The sequence below is a fragment of the Clavelina lepadiformis genome, chromosome 9 (genome assembly GCF_947623445.1).
Source record: "Clavelina lepadiformis chromosome 9, kaClaLepa1.1, whole genome shotgun sequence".
In the NCBI taxonomy this organism is placed as follows: domain Eukaryota; kingdom Metazoa; phylum Chordata; class Ascidiacea; order Aplousobranchia; family Clavelinidae; genus Clavelina; species Clavelina lepadiformis.
The window spans coordinates 8920399-8943999 of NC_135248.1; the positions used below are offsets into that span (position 1 = coordinate 8920399).

General features: G+C 34.7%; 3 protein-coding genes across 5 annotated transcripts; all 3 read right to left on the bottom strand.

Moving 5' to 3' along the window:
- Nucleotides 1-59: 59 nt before the first annotated feature.
- LOC143470821 (DNA-directed RNA polymerase III subunit RPC3-like) lies at nucleotides 60-13035 on the bottom strand. Its single transcript, XM_076969099.1, has 11 exons — nucleotides 11512-13035; nucleotides 11084-11278; nucleotides 10775-10899; nucleotides 8302-8405; nucleotides 5398-5456; nucleotides 5030-5278; nucleotides 4640-4794; nucleotides 3035-3155; nucleotides 1260-1391; nucleotides 1074-1163; nucleotides 60-270 (listed from the first exon to the last, which is right to left on the bottom strand). Exons 1-11 carry the CDS (start codon nucleotides 11656-11658, stop codon nucleotides 73-75), a joined length of 1575 nt encoding a protein of 524 aa, XP_076825214.1. The 5' UTR covers nucleotides 11659-13035; the 3' UTR covers nucleotides 60-72.
- A 72-nt stretch (nucleotides 13036-13107) lies between these two features.
- On the bottom strand, nucleotides 13108-17305 carry LOC143470822 (deaminated glutathione amidase-like). Of its 3 annotated transcripts, none has more exons than XM_076969102.1 (3): nucleotides 15732-17305; nucleotides 13315-13397; nucleotides 13108-13247 (listed from the first exon to the last, which is right to left on the bottom strand). In XM_076969102.1, the coding sequence occupies exon 1, from the start codon at nucleotides 17303-17305 to the stop codon at nucleotides 16382-16384; it is 924 nt and encodes a 307-aa protein (XP_076825217.1). In that variant the 3' UTR covers nucleotides 13108-13247; nucleotides 13315-13397; nucleotides 15732-16381. The 3 variants fall into 3 exon arrangements, with proteins under 3 accessions (XP_076825217.1, XP_076825218.1, XP_076825216.1); XM_076969103.1 differs by having other exon boundaries at nucleotides 13315-13411; XM_076969101.1 differs by having other exon boundaries at nucleotides 13315-17305.
- On the bottom strand, nucleotides 17247-23357 carry LOC143470820 (uncharacterized). Its single transcript, XM_076969098.1, has one exon. The coding sequence runs from the start codon at nucleotides 21213-21215 to the stop codon at nucleotides 17883-17885; it is 3333 nt and encodes a 1110-aa protein (XP_076825213.1). The 5' UTR covers nucleotides 21216-23357; the 3' UTR covers nucleotides 17247-17882.
- Between the last annotated feature and the right edge of the window lie 244 nt (nucleotides 23358-23601).

The following is a 23601-nucleotide window of genomic DNA, read 5'->3' on the forward strand; positions in this document are numbered from 1 at the left end:
AACGCCAGTAATTTGCTCTATTTATCTCCAGCTGAGTCAACAAGCATCAAACGCATAAATGCTGCCAAGGTCTTACTTTATTGATATTGCAAATGTTTGCAAGGATTTCACGTAAGCATTCAATATGAAAACCGTTTCGGTTATTTGTAGCTGAGCATTGTGCAACTTATTACTTTGATGTTCGTGCTTTGCCAAGCGTGCTCTTTCTGATGACGTCAACATTTCGTCAATCTCATCTAGTTGGTCGGGATCAGCGTCAAGTAAAGTCTCCTGGCGGAATTCAATATAGTTAAGAATTAGATCTCCTTAAAATGGATACTTGACAACACTGTTCTAACATATCGCATAAAAATGCTTTATGAAATAAACACAGCTAAAGAAATAGCTGTATTTATAGCTTAGGCCAGTGGTTCCCAACCGAGGTTCAGCGGACTTTTGAAGGTGGCACAGAACGTCCGTGAGTTATACTACAATTTCTCATAAATAGCGTATTATGTAACAAACTGGGGATATGCAAAAACATTTTTGCAGCAAGGGGTCGGCAAGTAGGGAACCACTGGCTTAAATCCTACATGAAGATTGCCCAGCCAAAGAGTCACATGCCAGCCAGCTCTTAAGTGGCCACCGAAACATTTCCAAGTCGATGCAAAATAAGTGTTAAAATTTTAGTAACGTGCAATAAAAAAGTTGAAAAATATAGTAGACATGATTTGGCTTCCCTTCAGCTATTTTATGTCTTTGGTTGCCGTAGAGTTCGGTTTATACCGTTTCTTTAACAAAAGCATTTTGTATCATTTCGACTATCAATATAACAATGATAGGTACTGTATACCAAAAGATGTTGTTTTCCATAAAAGCAAAACGTTAAAAAACTCTTTGCTGCAAAACATGATAACTGACAGATAGAACGGGTTAACACAACTGTTTCAATCATTGCAATTATTCATATTTGTGGTGATATTTGCCAAACAAATGTCGCTCACAATATGCAAAATGTTGGGCAGACCTGCTCCATATGTTAGCTACAATTGCTGTGCCTTTTAATCAATTATAAGTTTTGTGTTCTAAAGTACCTTGATTGCAGTAATCCTCTCTTGTTTTTCTAATAAACGAGTGTTGCTTTTTTCTTCGCACTTTCGTCGAATAATCATATTTGTGATCGCCTGAAGAATACAAAGAATAGTATTGCAAGTAGAATTCATACACTTGCATGTTATTAAAAACTAGGAATTTAAAAACTTGTGGAAGATATATGTTACCTTGTAAGACCTGATGAGAAGTATCTTTGCAATTTTTTGAACATTGACTGAAAAAAGATAGAAAGTACGCGACGGTGCGTGATCAGGTGTTCGTGGTATCTCTTGCATGACTAGCATGTTTTCAGCAAGCATCTAAAATTTTAATTGAGAGGTATGTATAAAAATTTACTAGACTTAAATAGTTACTTCTTGAAATATAGGTTGTGAAAACACGTAACTGTAAAAATTTGCTATTGGTAACAAAATTGTCTCAATACAGTAACAAAATTAAGAACAACTAAAAAATGTGTATGAAAAGTACATTAAACAGAAAACCTACGTTTAAACCAACATTTTCATTTTGGGATGCTTTTCTAAGTAAATATAAGCAATCTCAGCCAAAACTTTTACGGTTATCCTTAAAATCTCACTTTAAAGAAAATGTTAGGAATAAAGGAAAAAAATGGAGCATTTTTTTCAGACAAAAATTTAAAAAAGCTGTCTTTTCAAGATGAAAAGGTGAAAAGTGAAAAGTATTCAAACAAAAACATTACTTAATGTGGATCATTCGAGAGCTCATTTCATTAGCAATTAAAAACAAAGTTTTCCACTTTGTTCAGGTTTATAAAACATAACAAACAATTTACTGATCAGAGAGACATCTCAAGAAACACTGATTTGTGAAAACATTACTCTGTTTGGGTAGCAGTGATTAAATTCATGATACAATTTCTTTTCCGCCAAAATGCCACATTTTATTAAACACTGTAATTTGCAATCCAATGAAAAAGTCTATGCCCAAGACCTATGTTCTGAATGCAGATGCAAATTTTGGTAGGACAAATAGGTTTGTCCTAAATACAGTAGGTTTTGTCCTTTCTCCATACCACATCACCCTACCAAATTTCTAAAGGGAGATGTTGAAGTGACAAAGTGATAAAAAATTACATGAAGAACAACTAACAGCAAACACTAACAGCAGACACTAACAGCAGATGCGCTGGATAAATTTTCTCTCAAAAAATCTAACAAACCCTAAGTTGATTGCCCTGGAAAGACATCATGTATAATGTTATGCGTCATTTCTGATCCTAACATTTTAGGCAGGTTGAAAAAGCAAGAACAGAACAAGGCAGTGGTCTAGTTTTGTTCTGCAAAGTACAGGATCTTGCTAAGTTCTACAGCTAATAGCTGGTTTACATAACCAAAACAATGGCTGTATGTCTCTTGGCTTCAAAATGGTTTGAGATCATAACAATTGCAATCGAGGTCAGCAATGGTTGGATATGATAAATATGAACCTTATTTGGAAAAGCAGAGAGAGGGACAGCGAGAAAAGCCGGACTTTACCACAAAACTGGACCATTCCACATTAAATAAAGTGGATGTGAGACGTATGATATGTACGAGCAACAAAAGCTATCCAACTGTGGTCATGTAATGCAAAGCAATTTATTAAAAAAAGTAAAATGACTGGCAGTGGAACAAAACAGTTGGTCTAGAAAGTTAGCAAAATTAAAAGAATCTTCTAGGGACCAGTAATCATAAAGGAGATGTATAGGTAAAAAATACATTTCTCTGATTTTGTTAGAATCTTACGTAGTACCTTAAAAAAGCTGTTTAGACCAATCAGAGGGCGGCATGATTGATGTTGTTTTTAGCCCGGAAATAAATAATCAAAGAAATTGACACTTTTTTGAAACCATACACCTCCTAAAAGCAGTTGATCCATAGAGTGACAAAGGTTCAATTTTGAATGAATGGCTTAACTACTACCAATATTTGTAAAAACTTGCATTGTATAAATACTCCTTTGCTTCTTTGCTTGGGATCATAGCAAACTCTTCAACTTGTTTTTGCTCAAGATGCTTCTTCATGAGAAGAAGTCGAAATATCCGACATGATTTGCTTCCAAATCTAGAGAGTTGCACATTAACATCACTAACTTTTGAGTTTCATCATAGATATACACAAAACTTTAATTAAAGTGAGGAGCAAATGCTAAGATAGGTTTATCTTAAATCAAAGAAGAGTTATCAGTAAATATACTGGAAAATGCACAAAAAATTGTTCAATACAACGTAATAGTTAAGAAGCTATTGTCAAAAGTGTATTGCAGATTCGCCTCTAGCTACGTGAAGGTGGCGCCGATTATGGCACCACAATGTGAAATTAACATGCTTGATGGCTGGTGCTTGCAGCTGAAAGTAGTAAGTGGGAGGCCAGCTAACACATTTTGGGTTGACTTTAATCTTGCAGGTAAGTGATTAGTTGCAGTTCATGTCTAATTTCAGCAAAAAAAAAGTAATGTACAGTACCACTACCAGTGAAGCATTTGTGTCCTTACAACAAACAAGTACTGGAGAGAGCGAAAGAGAGAGTTTATTTCACCATTTAAAGTAAATTAAAAAGTATCATAATATAATTTTAACATAATTGATTGGTGTGAGGCAGTGAAAAGATCTCACCGTCAACTACGTTCCTTTTTTGTACACAGGGATCACTTTGGCTACCGTATTTTCTTGAATAAAAACCGCGGCTACTATTTTTTATTTTTGAACGTTTTGTGCGGCTTCTATTCGAGGGCGGCTTCTATTCGAAGGCGGCTTCTATTTTTATTTCATGAAGTACCGGTAGTGTTGATTAGGTGACAATAAAATTCTGCGCTCTCTTTTGACAAAAAGGTTTTATTCTATTACTATCCGATCAGCGATTTCAGCGTTGTCTTCTGCTGCTTCTATGCGAGGTTTCTATTCAAGAAAATATGGTATTTTAAGTTCTGGTGGGTAGATACCAGTGTTTATGGCTTGGTTAAAAGCATGTGATAATGGTTCAGAGATTAGATATTTGCAACCTTTTAGGATCTTGGATGGTACATCATGAACAAGTTTGCCCACTCCTGTATTAGTCGTATTGTTGGTTTATCTAAGATTAGTCATATATTGTGTTACACATTGCAATATAAATAGGAAAATGGTCTGATAAATCATGTGATAGGATTACCAAGTAATAAATATCCTGGACTAGGCTTTAGCAGTAATAATTCATCAGCTGAAAGTTAGGCTAGACTTAACTAACCAAAGAAGTTCTAGTTATGCACGTACACATACACTCTACCTACTTCTATGTATACCTTCATATCTTACTAGAGTTACGCAATACGCATACTCGATTCAAACACCAGTGCATGCAGCATGCACATACATTTTGCAATATAACATCATAATTGCCACCATATATGTAAAAATTAGTGGTATGTTTGCGCTTATTTAAACCACTAATGATTAATTATTGAGAAATTATCTAATGTCCATTATACTTACTGACAGTGACAACTATTGTTTGGAGTAAGTCAATTTGTTCAGAGGCCACTTCAAATATTACTGCAACATGAAGCCCACCTTTCCTGTATATATGACATGATGCTAGATGTAGCAAGAGCTTGGCTTGCATTCTTGAAATTAATAACATAAGAGCCACCACCACCAGAGTCATCAACAAGCTCAATGATTTTGTTGCCATCATTTGAGAGAATTCGTAGATACTGATTGATATGCTAAAGAAATAAATGTACAACAATTCTGACAAAAATTTTTTGATATAGGGTCAACTTTCTTTGCAATTACCCTTTACTGCAAATACACATTGATTTTTTAAAACTGTTCTAAGTAATTTTTCAGGTTTAGTATTTTGATTGTACTTAAAATTTAAATTCGTTCAAATGTTTTTTGGTATTAAAAATTCAACAATTTTTAAATTTTTTTTAGAGATTCTCTCTGAGTTTTTCTCACCTCTGCTGAAAGGGTGTAATTTGGGGGCAAGGCTCGAAATATCTCAGCTGCAGATACTAATTGTGTTTTCCACGCATCTGACAATGTAGTAACTTCACTGATTCTTAACATGGCTCTCACAATTTCCCCACAAGCTTGACCGTGCTTGCGTGTAGCTGCTGAAACAATTGCTTGATCTCTAAAGTATTGCTCAAACCTCTGAATATTTATAGACCAGTATATTCCATCATCGTCAACCTCACCACACTTCTGTAACACAATAAATTAAAAACTATAAGGTGGATAAAATCACAACACACACAAGCACTGTAAAAAATAAAGTATACATAAACATTAACAAGAAAAACTGATTTAAAGTTTTCTTCAACCTTCTGTCGTTTTGCCTGTGGTTCACCTTCATTTTCTTCAGATCTCTGCCGCTTTAATGCTAAAAGAAACAAAGTATGAAGAAACCTTTACAATGATGGAAATTATACTAAACATATATTACCAAAATTACGCCAGAAAACCTTCAGAATTTATGCTTTCTTTGACCGCAGTGCACAGTTCTGCTATACCTAGGAGCTAAGTTGAGCCACAGAAAATTCTGTAAGATTTAAAACACTCTCCAAAATCAAGACTCTTACCTAGAACAAATACAATGATCAAGACAGCAGAAAACATTTTATTACTCCTTTAACTGTTGCTAATTTTATATCTTGGCTCTTGTATTCATTCTACGCATGATTTATAACTCTCAACACTTTGCTTCTAAAATCTATCCTACTTGACATAGTTTTTGGAATCAATGCTACTCACTTTTTTCGTTATTTTTAATGGTTCAATTAGCTTATTTCAACTGCTGTAAACTATGATGGCTTTAGCCTCTAAGGGATGACTTTGTCCTAATTAGAAAACTTTGTTTGTCTTAACCATAAAATTTGGTAATTTGTATTAATTCTTAAAGCTTTGCATATAGCTGAAGACATTACTTCATAAATGATTTTTTTTGGTTTTCTATACATGTTCAAAACCCCTCAAAAAATTTTAAAAGGATTTATCCCCCTATCTTTTCAGCAAAGGTATTATAATTGTGAAATATGAGCATTTGTTATCAGATTTCAATGTGAGTTTAGTTGACCTTTTGTGTGGTGTTGTTTTAAAGTCATCACAAAAAGAGTACCTGTTTGTACTTATTAGGGGATGATTTAGGTCTAACATAACATTTCTCCCTCAAGTGTTACCATTCTAAAAATTCATTAATAAATTAGTTAACTTTTTGATGATATCAGTATCGCTACTCTACAATTTGAAAAAAATTACAAAAAATGAGGAAAGTAATTTTCATATTGCTAACTAAACTGAACAGAACTAACTAAACTGAACATATTTCCAAAGACTCATGATAGTTGTACTCCCACAACAATGTGAGAAATATATTTTCAGAATGACAAAATACACTTAAACAATATCTAGAAGATTGATTAAATTAATTAATTATACATTAGGGATTAACTGATCATAATGCATTAAAGAGGTCCAATCGTGCCCAGCAAGCAAAAGTCCAAAGATTAGCTAACACATTATGTACACAATTGGCATTGAACGCCAACCTTCTTTTAACTTTCAATGAGATAAAAAGCAAAGTGCAAGAAAAACTGTTATTAGTAAGTCTGCTACGTTAGTGAAGCACAAAGGATAACAAAAAATTATTCTTTTAAGTTTTACACTACTTACCAAGTTTTACACTATTACAAGCCTGTTGGTGTGCACTGTATATGTTTTCAAATTTAAATTCATAGCTTCGTATAAATGTTTATATAAAAACAAAAAACTCATCCAAGTTTTTAAGACTATTTTATTTAGCAAAAAATATTTGGACCAAAGTTATACTTCTGCAACCATAACACTGTTATAGGGGCATTACAAACCGCTTTGTTGTTGCAAATAAGTTGTGGGCTAAAATTACCCCAACCTTTGGAGTGGCTCTGTCCCACCACTGTTTTGAAAAGATGTGCTTTGAAATAACTTTTTTCTATGAAAATAATTGTGTTTTTTTAGACATAATCGTATATAATTCAGTAAATGCTTATGGAAAATTTTAGGTTCCTACAGTATTTTAATGAACTTGCAAAATTGTACCCAAAAGTTTTTCTCACATTATTATTATTTATTGGACAGTAAGTTCATCTCTATCTACCAAAGATGATACACCATCCTGTAATGAGCAATGTTGTCATGTCTCATCAAAGATCATGATCGGTGTGCAATTCTGTTGTACAAACTAGGACTAATCACTAACACCCAACATTTTCACCATGGCAACTACAAACCTATAAAATCCACTTTCATGACGCTAATGCTCGGATCAAATATGAATAGGATGTCTCATATAAAAGATATGAAATGGGTACAGTTTATACATACTGTATTTTATGCAGAACAGGAATAAATGTGTTAGTCAGGTTTAGCGTATGGCAGCTTTACGGATATGCTTAGTCACAGTTCATTGAGTTTATTGTTGGTGCTAGCCTATTCCGGACAGGTAACTGCCATAAAGATGTAAACACTTCACTAATACTTGTACATCTGTTGTCTTCTGTAACATTGCTAGCTATATTGAAAGCAACTGCCACCTGCCTGCAAAGTTTTATTCCCTAAGTCCTGTCAGCCAGCTTACACTACTACTGACACCATTTCTTTAATCAAATGCCAGTGATCAAGCATGTTGGTTTCATATCTTGTCAAAATCTCCACCACCTCTATCATTAATAGTGTTGAAGTTGAAATACATTTTTGGCATTAATCATTTAATCACCAAATATTATTAAAAAAATTCTTTTATTCAAGTCTTTTATTTTTTATTCTAAAATTCAAGTATACTTATAGACAACTCTTCTTAACTTGAAAAACAACTTGTTTTAGCACTTGCCCCTTACTCTAAGTCAAGAGAACTTGTTTTCAAATATGTAACTTTTAACTTTTGTTTTCAATTTTAAATTTAAAATGCTAACCCATGCTAGTGCCTAGTTGTCACCATCTTTTTCATGCAAGTTTAAAGCCAAAGCTTTGTCACTTTTTGTCGTGCATAGTGCATGATATTATCCACGAGCACAGTTTATTTTCATACTCAGTGTCACACCATGTAACAGTGGATTTTTAAAATCCATCAAAAAATATGATCTTAAAATAATATTGGCAATAGCGCTGAATATCATTGGTATAACACTTCATTGGCATATATATTGAATTGATAGGCTGCGAGGCTAAATACCATGATATTGAAAGCTTACTGTTTTCTGAGATCAGGGGAATACGATAGAGATTTTCCTTGGTGCTAGAAAATGTAGGAATCACATCATCCCCATTATCATCAGTTATCCACAGTTCAGGTTCTCTACAGAAAGTTATGAAGACTTAAGACAAACAGCAGATAAAAAAGTAAGTTCTGCAGCTACACCAGACAAAAAAACGTGAGACTGAGATTACAATAGGCAATTTTACTATATAGTAGTTATTATCTACATCAGCGGTTCCCAAACGGTGGTTCATGAGAATATTTTGCTAGTCTGCAAGACACTGTAACTATCTGTTATTATTATGTTAACTAAAGGCTAAAGTAAGGCAACTTTACAATTAATAGCTCTAACTTGATTTTTTTCATCTTAATATCTTCATAATAATTTCTACAATTAAAGAAATGTACTAACAAGTGAAGTGAGGGAAACAGTCATACTAAAATGTGCCCGTGCACTATGGACGCAAAGCTAAATTTTGACGGTGCAAAAGGTCATTTTCATCTGTCACACCAATTTAAACACGGTACCATTACCGTCTTGGACTTCAAGCAGCCCTCCAGCTTACAATAACATCAATGGAGACAAGTATCCATAAACTAGTTTCAAATAATGAGGAACAACGTCTCACTTAATGATCAAAATGTATAATGCTTGAATTAATTTCACTAGTTTGGAGTGTTTGGGCTCGTTTGTCAATTTACAAATACACCTTAAGAGGTGTAGCCAACTCAAACATCAATGAGCGTCTACTGTAGATCATTAAGAATGAATGGCAAAGACTTTGATTTGTGGTACCTCTCAAAGCAATAGCGAAAAGCATTTTAACACTTTGACAATAAAATGAATGTTTTTAAGTTCTTAATTATACAAGTTGTTAACCACAAGCTTAAAATGATAAATTTAGTGGTGAGTGAAGACTAAAACATTGACGACTGCTGATTTACATACTAGTATTGTGGTAAATTTTTAACAATTCCACAAACTTTCATTTTTTAGTAATGGCCTATGAGAACGATTCCCTACAGCAGAGGTCCCCACTGTTGTGGGCCCTTGGGCCAAATACGCTACACAAGGAGACCTTCAAATGGGCTGATTTTTACCAGAAACTTATCACTTATGATTAATGATTTTCAAAAAGCTAGTAAAATATTTTCTTAAGCCTACTGTTTATAACAAGTGACTCCAACCCTTTCGGCCACAAATCCAAAATGATGACGGTAAAGTGTTGGGATAACTAACTAAAAAACCTTTTACTGCAGTTCTAAGACCAAGTCCGTCTCACTATACTTAAAATTTAAAAAATTTTAATATAAAATCTTCAATTTTAACAGCATTGTGATACAACAATGCATAATTTCATCACGTTCTTATGTTGAGTGGAGATGATAAGTGAAACCCATTACGTTTTGCCACTTTGCTACGAAAGTAATAATAACAAAAAGCATTTAATGAAATTTTCGATTTAATAAAGGCTGCCACTATTTTACCAGAAAAAAATCTTGTGTTCGAAGCTATTTTTCAGTTCCATGTTAACCTAACTTAAATGTTATAACTTAGTAACCTAAATCAACCTCTTAATATAAATTTAACGCCAATAAAACCTCAAATAGCTAAAATCAAAATCATTTTGCATACCCATTCTCCTAACCTATCGTCTATCTTTAACAACAGGCTGCATGACCTACATACGGTGAAATAGTCTCTTCATTTAATAAAAAGCCGGGAAGTGATGAATCTGTTAATGAAATTTACCCTGTGTTTGACATAAAACCTTAATTTGATCTGATAGAGCAGTAATGTGATGCAATCATTTGTAAATGGAATATTGGAATATGCAGATAAATAGTACACCTTGCTTGTAAGAATACATATGTTGCTGACTTGTTAGTATTCGCTAAGTATGACTTATTTGAGTTTGTGTTTGTAATATAACATCCCTAATATTAATACCATTTCAGCCAAAATATACTGAAAACAGGAAATGTCGTTGTAAGTTAATGCAATTGAAAGCAGTATATTTATTTAAATATTCACACCTTTCCAGAGAACTTGAATAATTTTTAACTGCCATGAAGCAATAAATCAAGCCGCAAGCTTACTTTTGGTAGGGCAAACTAAAAATCCAACATTTGGAAAAGCACAATTAATTTTGTCATAGCCAAAATTTGTGGCAACAATTTATTGGTAAGATTTAAAAGTACAACAGTCAGCAATGTCAGTCAGTATAAAAAAAACTGTCGTCATGGCATAACACTATGACACACTGTGAAGAATCTTTAGGATGTTCTCAGCATGTAACCTCTTAAAAGTCCATCTTAACTGGCATTATTGTTACCTTACAAAATACTGTACTTCAAAAGTGCTCATGCGCAAAATGGAAATAGAGATATATTGTTTGTGAAATACTGTACTAAAAATATACACTATTGAGTAGACGCAAATACTGTTTCACATATAGTATATATACCTTTGCAAGAAATGGGTGTGTACTAAATCCTGAAACGCTGTTTGAACTTTATCAACTTTATTTTCTTCTTGGGTAGAATTTTGCCATCTGTCTAGCACCCGTTTTAGTATTTCACTCATTAATCCCTGGAATATTATATTAGTACACGAGAATACAAAGCAGGGTAAATCACACAAGATAATTGTCAGTCAGATGCTTATTTAATGAAGTGTCAAAGCTTTGGTACATTATGTTATTAGAATAAGCCTTAGCAAATCAGACTAGGGTATATATTAATTTTTACATATGTATCATGAGCAAATATCTTACTATTCCGAGAAAAAGTGTTTCTTCAACTATCAGTTCTGCAATGTCCCCATAAAGTAACTTAGCAGTATAAATCATCCGTGGATAAAAAATTAAGTTGACAATTGACTTAATATCTGCTTTGTATTCAATTATTTGTTTCCTCATTTGAAATTGAACCAACTTATGTTGGATGAGAACACACAGTGCTTTTCGTATCTGTACAATATTCAGAGTAAGTGGTAACTTTTTAAACTGAAAAACTAGAATTTCTAAATTAACACATAAAACATGATCCTTATTCAATATGATTCAGATGTAGATTAGAATATGGCAGCATACACATCACGCTTGTTTTCAATAAAAGAAAATTATTTTTTTCTAGACAATTTTCTGTAAAATCATGTCAGTAGAAATCATCAGACTTTACTGTGAAATCATTGAATACTAACTTGGTCATGTTTGAGTTTAGTGCCAGATGCAATAGAACGTAGTAGTTGCCAGCCGTTTCTGCAAAGATAACCAGCTACTTTCGCAACAAGATTCCCATAATGCTCACAAATAAGCTCCTCACACAGGTGACTTTCTTTGGAGCACATTTTTCAGCATTAAGAAACAAAATGAATCATAGCCTCAGGTTTCACTTAAACAATAGACTTGGTTTATTATGACCACCTTGAGACCAGACTATTTTGGGAATAATATCCAAATGGTCACAATAACCGAAATTGCTACAGTAACGTTTAAACCACACAAGGATCAATATAGTTATACACAAAATGAAAACAATACTGAATTCATTAATGTTAAGCAGCACTGACATGAAAAATTGATATAAAAATCTGAAAAAGTTGGTCATACAAAGTGGTTCTACTGTACAACCAAAAAGATAAAATTTACATAATGGAAGGACTATATTTTACCCATAGTGGCTACCAGTTTGTAAACAAAAGATTAAGTGTAAAACAATTCTAAAAAAGGAAGAAATTTAAATACAATAGCAAAAACTAATTCATAAATTGACGAGATCACTGGTGAATTCAAAAATGACTTATTTCTTTCCTGACACATTCCAATAGCTAGTGTTGGGAACATTTTTTGTATCTGCATAAAATTTATACTTGCACATTTAGAATATCGCTGTAAAGTAGAACTTGAAGGGTAGATTACTGTACAGTATAAAGCATGACAGCCATTGTTTGAAAAACAAAGTAGGCAGTGATTATTTTCAGAGAAATGCCACACCAAACACCAATCCGAGTTTCAGACATGGATATTAATCAGACCTGGGTGTTTACAGTGAACAACCCCCTGTACCCAACCTAGTGCTCCGCTTAAATTCTATGACATGTCACCTACTTCAAGGGGTTGAGGGCAAAGTTAATAGAAGACCCAGGTTAAGCAGACGATAGTTGTCATGTGACTAGTTCTATAAACAAAAAATATCCCAATTGCAACCATTTGTGTGAGAAAAAATTGGGAAAATAAAAAAAAGAAAAAGTTTTATCATATGACATACACACGCTGAATTAAAAAGCTGTGATAGGACATGTAGTGATAGCTGTTTGTGCAAAATTCAATGCCCAACATAGCAACAAGTTGCAGTGGCTGTTTGTATACTGCGTGATACAAGCTAATATCAGAATGAGGGCTTTTGGTTTTTGCAAAGTGGCACAGCGAGTATAGCAGAGCAGCTAATAGCTTAATATAGCTCATGTTTAGATAAAGTTAATTTTGCATGGTTTTGTAAATTGTTTTTCACAGCATACAAATAGCATCAAAGTTTACAAGAACAAGTCCAAAAACATGTTGACTTTAAGTCAAATAATATCACCATAAATCAAGATTCACTGCCCACCTCCCAAATCTTTCACAGTCATGACTGAGAAAGAAGTGTGAATGCAATGATAAATGTAGAATGCACAAATATACAGCTTACATATACAAGAACTCTTCAGGGCTACTTAAAGCATATCTAAACCATCAAACTTTCTGTGAAACATGAAGAATAATTGGTTTTGGTCTTGATGAAAACACAAGTTTTGTTTTAATAATAGCATGAACAAGAAGTGGTTTGATGCCATCACATTGTTCTGAACTTTTCTTCAATACTGCTATCGGTTTTTCAAGATCCACTTTCTTGCCATAGATAACATGATGGCCAACAATTAAGACAGGAAAAGCTTTTCTGGTGAAGTGCAAATCTCCGATTAAATTATAGGCAAGTCCAGTTTCATAGCGTGATTTTAATTCACCTTGCAGTTCAATTACCATCCAGTTTTGGAGATTTTCAGATTTTTTCAACTCAATTTGTACCATATTCTTCAACCATGCGTCCCTAGCAAACAAATCCTTTTAAGAATAAAAATACAATTTATTAATGATTGATTGTGTTTCACCATATGACAACAGTGTTCGATAACTAGACATAGTCACATAAGAAAGACCTGTAAAAAAGCCAAAGATGTCGTATCATTAGCAGATTATCGTATGGTTGTTTTATCAATGGTTAGTTTTTTACTAAAGCCTGTTGCAAATAATAAAATAAGTTGGCTCCTATGTCCATTCTTTTACACTTTACATCATTCATATCCAAAAGTACCACATAGCATTAGTACGAAACACCAAGGTAAAGCAAGCCCGACTTTTTCATTTGTTTCGTGGGTCTGCAATTTGTGGCATGTCACAAAATTACTTTAAACAAAGCTGGAAATGAAAAGAAAGAGCAAAATATGCATCAGTTAGCAATGAAACATCCTAAATCAATTATATCTGGCTTATCTTGCTGGTTCATCCTTTAATTTCATACAAATATTTCACATAGTATCTTCAATATGCTGCTAAATGAATCGTTAATGAAATATTCTATCACTTTAAAACAGAAAAATATAAAGCTTGCTGGCATTATTTTTCGTTTTAAACTCAAACTAATTAGTGTCTTAACTTTGATCCTCACCGCTCATAAACGGTCACTTGCATTGATAAGGGCAAACTACGCATCAAATACAAGAGTGCAACCATTCAATCTTTCTCCAGTGCATATTTACATATTTATCAACATTTGTAACTACAGATTTATCTAACATCCTACCAAAAATTCCTTTAGGCCGGATAAATTTCCATCGATTCTTATTGAAATTTAGCCAAACATATTGCTAAATGGATGAAGGAAGCAGTGTTCATTCGTCACGCTTCGAAAATTGTAAACATTTTATATAAAATGGACTAAATGGGCAAAACCGAAGTAGCCCGCTATTTTGGCCAATCTTAGCCAGATCTGGAATGTTTTCTAATTGCGTAGTTTTAAAAAGAAATTCATGGTGAAATCCGGATGTCGTATGTTTGGATCTGTCGGAGGCCACAGTTTCTAGGACGCGACGGATTTAATTCGGCTTTTGCGCCAACTTTCTCGTGCAGAATTGCCTTTTTGTACAATACTCTATGTTATTAGTATGAGGTCTATGTTGGCGGGGCACAAATTTTGGCATTAAATTTATTGGCAAACTGAAAGCGAACGTTCCAATAGCCTGGGGCCGGACGTAAGTAGAAACTATAGCCTAGCTTTTTTACTTCTGGAAATCTGTCAGGCAATGAGTTGGAAAATTTAATTCCAGTATATATGATCATAATGACTTATAGCCTGCAAAAATGTTATATTTGAAGAAATAATTTGACTTATTGAGGTATCTTAACTTAATTTACCTGTTGCATTATCTGACTCTTTTGTTGCGTGTATTATCTGACTCTTTTGTTGCAATTAGAATACTACAACCTTTTTATTACACACTTTTTCAATATTACGAATAACTAAGAACATAAATAATACCACTGCTTGTAAAATGTTTATTAAGTTGCAATAACCATGTCTAGCTTAGACAACTTATCTGCTGATTTCGGTGATTCACTTGGCTAACCCTGCTCGCTGGTAGAAGTGCGAGCTTATCTACGTGAAGGTAATGGGAGTTAGAATGTTCGACATGAAAAAACGCTGGGAGTCTAGTAGGTTCAACGGGCAAAACAATTTTTAGACAATGGGAAATACATGTAGTTAAAGCTGACACATTGAGACATAGAAAAATAATAATCAGTGTTAAGGTTGAGAAGCGGACATTTCCAATAAAGACTTCTTATCAGCACAGATGTTGGAAAACAACCTGGAACGTACTAAAAGGAGTGTTCACACGAAGTTATTAAGAGCAAGTTTCCAAATATCAAACGACACTTGAAGTTGAAGTGTATGTCAAAAAGCAATTTCATAAACTTCATTTTTAACTGACCCTATAAAACCAGTGTTTTATGAATGCAAACCATAGATGGGCTTAAATATTTAAAATATAAGTAACTGAAAACTGTTTGACAAATGTTTTTGTAAAAAATCGCTATGGATTGGAGTGAGCCTAGAAAAGAGATTAAACGGCTACGGAAGTTCTGGCGTTCTTTCATTAGCTAAAGGGAATGTCTGCAATGTAGTAGGTTGGCAATCTACGGTAAGAGCTGGTATACACTAGTTCTGGGAGTCGTGGAGGTTGGTTCTGATTCTGGGGATTTAACTGGTAGTGGGTGTGAATCTTTACTCCTTAAAGCATAGTTACTCTTCGACATAGCAAGAAGCGGTGCTACTTTACGGACAAAATTAACCGAATCGAGCTCGGTCGGGTCAATGCACACTAACCTAATTCGTCAAAGTGTATTCCAGCAGGTTCGTCAAGGCTGCTCCAGAGTTGGAATTCGGTGTCTTCTAGGTTTGATCTGCGATGCTGATGAGAATGCTGGTTTTGGTCAGAACAGGTTAGTTCAATCACGTCTGGTTCACCAGTGTAGGCATGCTAAGCTGCGGCTGTGGGAAATATCTCTAGCTTCGGCTACCTACTAAACGTGGTACGCTGAAATAGAGTCCTATTAACCACCTCGCTGGACGAGGTTTAGTACAGTAGTCGAATGAAGGGTTAACAAATGACAGCGCAAAGGTCAGATTAGAAGAGTAAGCCCAAGGACAATTAAATAACACAATAAGTTATATAGTAGCGGTTCGCTACAAAGGAAATACGGTATTTACAATCAACACATATGGGCGATTGCATGTAAGAATGTCATTTTATGTGGCTCATTATGGGTAACATTACAGTGGGTTGAATTGGTCTGGAAACTTTGCTAACATATAAGATTTCATCCGTACACGTCGTATGCTGGAGTTGAGAAGCTCAAAAAGACATAAAACTACTGTTGAGGGCAAATGTGACGAAAATCTCCACGTAGGGAGAGGGTACTTCTGTTGAAACAGTTATACGTACTGATATGGAAATCTTAGAGCAAGAAAAACAGTTAGTAAATGTCTGGTCTGGTGTGATTAAAAACCGGCATGTTGGTTCGTATTTTCTTCAAGTAGTCCAAGTCAATTTCTGCAGTTATCACACCAATTTTGTCAGCATTGCATGCAATTACTTTTCCCCAGGGGTCTACAACCATGCTGTGACCAAACGACACACGTTTTGCGTTGTGATTGCCCACTTGAGCAGCAGCTACTATATAACATTGATTTTCAATTGCCCTAGCTCTTAGTAACACCTCCCAGTGGGCATGACCAGTAGGAACAGTGAAGGCTGACGGATATGTTAATATTTCTGCTCCTCTTTCTCTTAAAGTTGTAGAAATTTGAGGAAATCGTATGTCATAGCAAATCATAAGGCCAATATTTCCAACAGGTGTTGTAACAGGATCAGAAATTGTTTTTCCAGGTACGGTTATGTCGGTTTCCTTTAATACGACCTTATCAGGGATATCAACATTGAACAAATGGCATTTGTCGTAACAACCTTGCATATTTCCATTCTGGTCTAAAATTACATGTGTGTTTCTAATTTTCCCATAAGGATCAGTTGCACATCTTCTATGTAGACCACCCAATGACAGCCAAATTTCGTTGGTTTTGGCAAGGTTACTATATTGACCTAACAAGCTATCATTCATGCTGGAAACGTCTTCGCTCATTTCTATGCTTTCTTCTGGTTTATCAGCAATATAATCACAAGCTTCAGGTAAAAATGCCATGGCTGCACCAAGTCGTTTGCACTCTTCCACCAGCAATTTTGCTTGCACAAAATTTTGAACCTTGGAATTACCAACAGACATTTGGCATATACCTATTAAGGACTTCTGCATACTGATTTTACAATACTGTCTCACAAAATCTGCAAGATAGTAACACAGCATTTCATTATAAAAAAAATTGAAAACTAAAAATTTCATTTATACAAAATAATGTAACAACATCCAGGTTGACACAAACTTATTAAAAAGCATGCAACCACAAATACCAAAAATGCAGAATTATTGAAAGTTTGCATAGCATTTCCTCTTTTCTTAAAAAATTATAAAATAAGTAAAACTTATACTATAAAATGTAAACAAAATAAAATTTAATAAGACCTAAAAGTTTTCCTGAAAGGGCCCCGTAAAATTACACATAACCAGTCATAAAAACCAGACTTTTATCATAAAGCAACCAAACATTTTGAAAAGTCTATCAATATTTTATACAATGTGGTTTAACTGCATGTAAATACGGAATGCAGTTTGTGAAAGGTATCATATATTTTACAAACAACAAACTGCAAACAAACCAAAATAAAGTTGTTAAAGGATAGTACAGTTCTCTTGCAGCCATAGTAGCAGTTCAAGTGATTGCGAGTTCCTTGGCTGAAGTATTATTCTCAATGTATTTTCATTTAAAAAAGTAAAATTAACTTATTTGGCATAAAAAACAATAACAGTTGCAAACTATCAATTTTATCAAAACTGAGCACAAAAGTGCACACAAATTAAATTACAGTGAATCTTTGAAGTAATTTTGCATTCGAGACCAGTCATTTTTCCAAAGTTTTTTCCGAATTTCTTGAGTTATTCTCTGCCCAGTTGACCTAGCAACAGCAATATCAACCACAGTATTCACCATCAGCATCATGTACAACCTCAATGGCATGTGTCTGCAAGTCCAAATACCTTTCATCATGGAATTTTGCTCATGATAATGCCAACCAATCTCAACTTGGTTTAGTGAAGATTTTTCAAGTTCTTTTTTTACCCTAAACAGGGTTTTGTAGGATAAGGTAACTGATGAGTGGCTTTCTGTGTCTTGGCTAACAATCTTCAACATTGATGCTGTAGCAGAAGACCGGGGTTCAGCCAATGGTAAAGTAACAATATGCATCATATTGCCATCTGGATTTAGGAGCATAACGTAAGACCCTGGATCTAATTTTCTCAACCGTGAAGGTAAAATTAAACCAACCTCTTTTTCACTTTCGAGTCTCTTTGATGGCTGTACAAAAGCAACTTTTCTACCCGAAAGAACTGAGTGCACATAAAGTTTACCGGCAATGTTACTAATGATGTAGTCTGTACCACTTGTTTCAACAACTCTTGACAGAAAAAAATGTGCAGAATTTCCTTCTTTGCAACAATCGAAGGTTTCAGAGTTAATGTTAATTTGTATGGGTCCAATCAATCCTAACTGCATTGTTTTCATATCCAAATCAATAAAAGTAACATGTTTGCGTACTTTAGGGAGATATTCATCATAGAGCAACATAAAGTACATTCGATCGCCACAAGGAGCAAGCGCACTGTGCAGCAAATGAATAGCTGGTGCAGTAGAGCTTTCATATGTACGAAGGGCATATTTAACCAACACTCCAGAATCTCTAATCAGGGTAAGCACAGTAAACACTGCACCACCAGCAGATGCTTCAAAAAGATGGTCATCAGATGGAGCATAAATTCTTGTAATGAATTTTGAGGGCTTTTTCACTTGGTTCTTTTCCTCTAAATTATCAGAAAGCTCATCCGTGTGCCATGGGGATATATTTAAAATTTGCATTGTTTGAAGCTCTTTTAAGGCTTGCCTTCGTTCCTGTTCAACTACTTGCTTGCTCTTTGTCTTCTTTCCTTTCACAGATTTTTTCAGGGCTTGGATATCTTCAAAAATAATTTGGTCAGCACCTTTCGGAATCAGAATTTCTTCAACAAATGACAAGTTACATTTTCTGTATGGCATAAACCAACCGAAGCTGTTTACATATTTCGATTCTTCTTTCCATTGGCAAATATTGAAGTTTGAATCGATGCTAATCATGGTGCCATCAGTATTCTTGATAAAATTAACTCTTAACAGTGGGCATTTGTGGTACCGAAAAAGCTCTGCCGGAAGTTCTTGGCCAATTTTATTGTTGCTTTGTTCTTTCAAGGGTGGCCCCAACACATATGCCAAAGCTCCATGACTCTGTGCATTTATCATCAAATTATCTGTACAGTGCTGTTGGATAATGTTAAACAAGTTACATTTGATTATATCTCCATTGGTGAGGGCCAAAATAATACTGTCTTGGGTAGCAGCAAAGGACAGTCCATAATGAAAACTGACCAATGAAGGCAGCGATGAACCACCAACAGTTTCTATCAAGTTTCCCTGCTTAAATTGCAAATCACCTTGTGAAGATTCCAAAACACACAGTGCAGACAATTGTTGACTATTAAATGAAGTCGATGAGACTTCATAATCTAATGAAATTAAATTATTTACTGATACATATGGTGTAAGTGATACACTCCACACAATAATGCAACCTTTACTACTCAGTGATACTAATCTTGAGTAATCTAAGGTCCAGTCCATAGACATAATGGGGTCATCATATTTACCATCGTAAGAAACACAGCATGCCAGATATGGTGGATCCCAGGTCATGTTGTATATAAGTATGTCACCTCTGCTTGATCCTATTGCCAATAAGCTATGGTCGCTCGTAATGCATGAATAGCTAACTTTAAGTGTTAGTTTGGAGATTGAAGAAGTTGTTGTTTCAACTAACATGTCTTTCCAAAATGCACTTTCTGAATTAAAATATCTAAGCATATCAGATGAATTACCAAACTTTGTCTCCAATTTGGGAGAAGCTTTTTCTGAAGAAATTATTTCGGAATCTACAGTAGCGTCCAAAAAAACAGGAGCAGGGGTAGCTTCAGAAGTTGGCATTTGGAGAGACAATTCTTCTTTCTTGGTAGGTTGCGTGTGGCTCCAGATATCATGTCTAAAGTAATTACGACTCGACTTAATGCTGAGAAAGGAACTTTCAAGTTTCTTTTCAGGTGGCTTTTTGGATTTCTTAACACTAGCAAGTACACCATTAATAAACGCATCTTCACTAAATACAAAAGCTATCTGAGCCAGATGAATACATTCTTCACAGAAATTCTTGGTCAACGTAGCACATGTGTCTGTAATTATTTCATTCAAAATATCCAGTGCGACATCGGATCTAATAAGTTGTAGTTGTAATTCATCATGCTGTTCTTGATCTGATAATAAAAGTAATTCTAAGAGCTGAGCATCTGCAAGATTACTCGAAGCACATTGCTTAGAAACGTTTTCAATTACAAGATTTAATATCCATTGTACAACTTCTACTTCATGCTTGTGGGTCAACAAAAAATCCTCAAATGATCTTGACCGAATAAGATTTGTTGTAGTTGTGGATAAATCCCTGGCATGTTTAAGTTTCATGAGTTTGAGTGACTGTTCCATTGCGGGCAAATTCTTTTTAGTTTCAAAAATCAATTTTGGTAAATTTTCACCTAAAGTGTCTTCAGAAATATAACTGGTGTGTTGACTTAATTCCAACTGTTTATCGACAAGAATTTGCTGTTTACGAAGGCGTAAAGTTCGATTTGCATTTAGTTTGCTTTTTCGTCTCTGGTTAAGTTTATCAATAAATTCTTTTCGTTGAACTTCCACTTCTTCTCCATTATTTGGCCTTTGAAGCTTTTTGGATAATGAAGTAAAATGTTCAGCAGCTTTGGTAACACCATGCTTACCATAGGTTGCATCAAGTTCATGTTTCAAAATAGTCCTTTCTAAATATGGCTGTAACTCACTGGTGGTCAACGAAGTGCCAACACTACCAAGCACACCCCCAAAATGCAAACGGCTATTTTGAAAAGCTTTCATTTGTCGTAAAGCCATTAAGTCTTCAATATTTTTTTTCTTTTTCTTGATGCGATCAGAATTTAGGTTTCCTAAAGAATTACTTTCTTCATGTTCACTTGCATTAGAATTCCTTCTCATCTCAAGGCTTGACATATTTTCGACTTTCCTGTCCATCTTGGATATTTTACAAGTTACAGTTCATGTTATATTAGAACTAAATCAAGCTTAACATAAAACCAAATACAATAACCCACATTGTAGTGCATTCTAGCTATGTAGACAATCCTGATTTTGAAAAAAAATATACTAGTGCAGAGGTTGATGCACAGTTTATCAGTCTTAACTTATGTTATTTGGACTTAGTTTACCTGCCGAATTAATGATCTGACTCCGTGGTTGCGTGCGGTTAGAATTCTCTAACCTCTTGCTAGCCGAAAGCTCTTACGATATTACAGATACAGTTTATCAGAAACGGTCCTTTATTGTAGGAACTGTACAGGTTCCGAATATTACACACAATCACAAACTTAGTATTCACCATTTAAAACAGGTCTAAAGAATTGCAATTAACACGACTAACGTAGTACGTTCGTACAATTCTGTATCTCTCCGTCTGAGCGGTTACTTGCGTAGAAGTTTGAGGTTATAACAGCGTGGAGCGGTGTGAGCGGAAATAACCAACATAAAATACACGAACATTTCAGAACGTACGAACGATAAAAATAAGCGTTGGCAATGGGGATTACATTCAGTTAAAACTAGGACGTTATGAAATCACCTGGTAACGTACTAAACGGCGTTTTCACATAAAGTTATTTAGAGCAAGTTTCCAAATATTAAACGACAATTGCAGTGTTATCAATAAACAATACTTCAATAAATAACTGGCGAACACTTTCCCAAGAATGATATAATGGTATTAAAAATGCCACCCAGGCCACTACACTAGCATGGAAGAAAAAGCAATTTTACTTTAAGCATGTAGTACAACCTTCAATATAGATGCTACGCATCAACTACGCAAAATACATGCTTTCCGTGTACCTGATTGATGCTTTCCGTGTTTCGAACAAGCTACACATTATGTTCTATTATCATAGCTTCACATCACAATGCTATGTACATTATGGCGTTAGCTAATACTTACTTTACATCAGAGATTATTAAAATGGGTTTGATCAAACCACTGGGGTTTTGTGAGTCAGTGTCTGATATATGATAGAGATCAGGATAGATACATTGCACATGATCACTAGGCCTAGCCACATTTTTCGTAACCATAAACGATTTTACGTCTTTCTTCCTGTCCATTTATCACAGTTTCTTTTTGGAACAATTAATTGACTATAACCATTGCTGTACAGACAGAATTGTTTCAGGTTACAATTAAAGGACAGTCAATCACAACAGAATGATTGTCACATTCTTGGTGGTCAAAAATTGACAATTTGGGCATTGTATTTGGTAATACTGGGTCGTTTGTTGTCTAATCAAATTGCAGAAGCAAGCTTACGTTAACCATGCGTTCCAAGATAGCTACTGGGATGAAATATACCCTACTCATAAAACCTGAAAACTCATTACGACTTCAGTATGATCACGAGCCCTTTACAATGCCGTACAAGCTTTGTTTATAATTAGAAAACTTAACTGGTCCTTGACCTTGCACAATACATGATAAGCGGGTTATACAACATTACAAAATCGTTTCACTTTGCAAGCATTGTTTCTAACTTGCATGCCATAAATTGCCAACCTTTTTGCCTGGATTGTTTACATAACCGTGAAAGAAAGTGGTTTTGGTGTAATAACAAGTACCATACATTAAAATAAGATACAATATTTTGAGGGTAAAATCTTGAAATTTTTTGATTTATCTCATTTTGTGTATTTTCCCTGATCACAGCCCTAAATAAGTCGTGTGCAAATGGCGTACAAGCATAATTTGATGCCCCTGGATTTATATGAATCTGCTATGAGCCAGTTAAAACTTCACGCAAAGAACTGCATCGGCCTGGGTGGTATTTTTAATACCATTACGGCATTTCTTGCAAGTGTGTTTTCTAGTTTTGCTCGAACTTTATGAATTTGCTTTTTGACATACACTTCAACTTCAACTTCAACTGTCGTTTGATATTTGGAAACTTGCTCTTAATAACTTCGTGTGAACACTCTTTTTAGTATGTTCCCCGTTTTTTTTTCAGCATCTGGGCTGATAAGAAGTCTTTATTGGAAATGTCCGCTTCTCAACTTTAACATTGTTTAATTATTTATCTATGTAGACTATGTCTCAATGTGTCAGCTTTGACTACATGTATCTCACAATTCACATCGTTAAAAGATTGTTTTGCCCGTTACACTAGCGTTACACCCGTTACGTTTTGCTTTGCCTGTCCACTATGTGGCGGCAGGGAACAACGTTTATTTGCAAAAAAAAGTTATTGTATTTTACTCTACTTCAGTGGTTCTCAACCTTCTGATCTTGGCGGACCCCTTTTGGTGCTGTCAAAGCAGTTGGCGGACCCCTGAAGTTGAAGCAAACTAAGGGTTCTGAGACTGC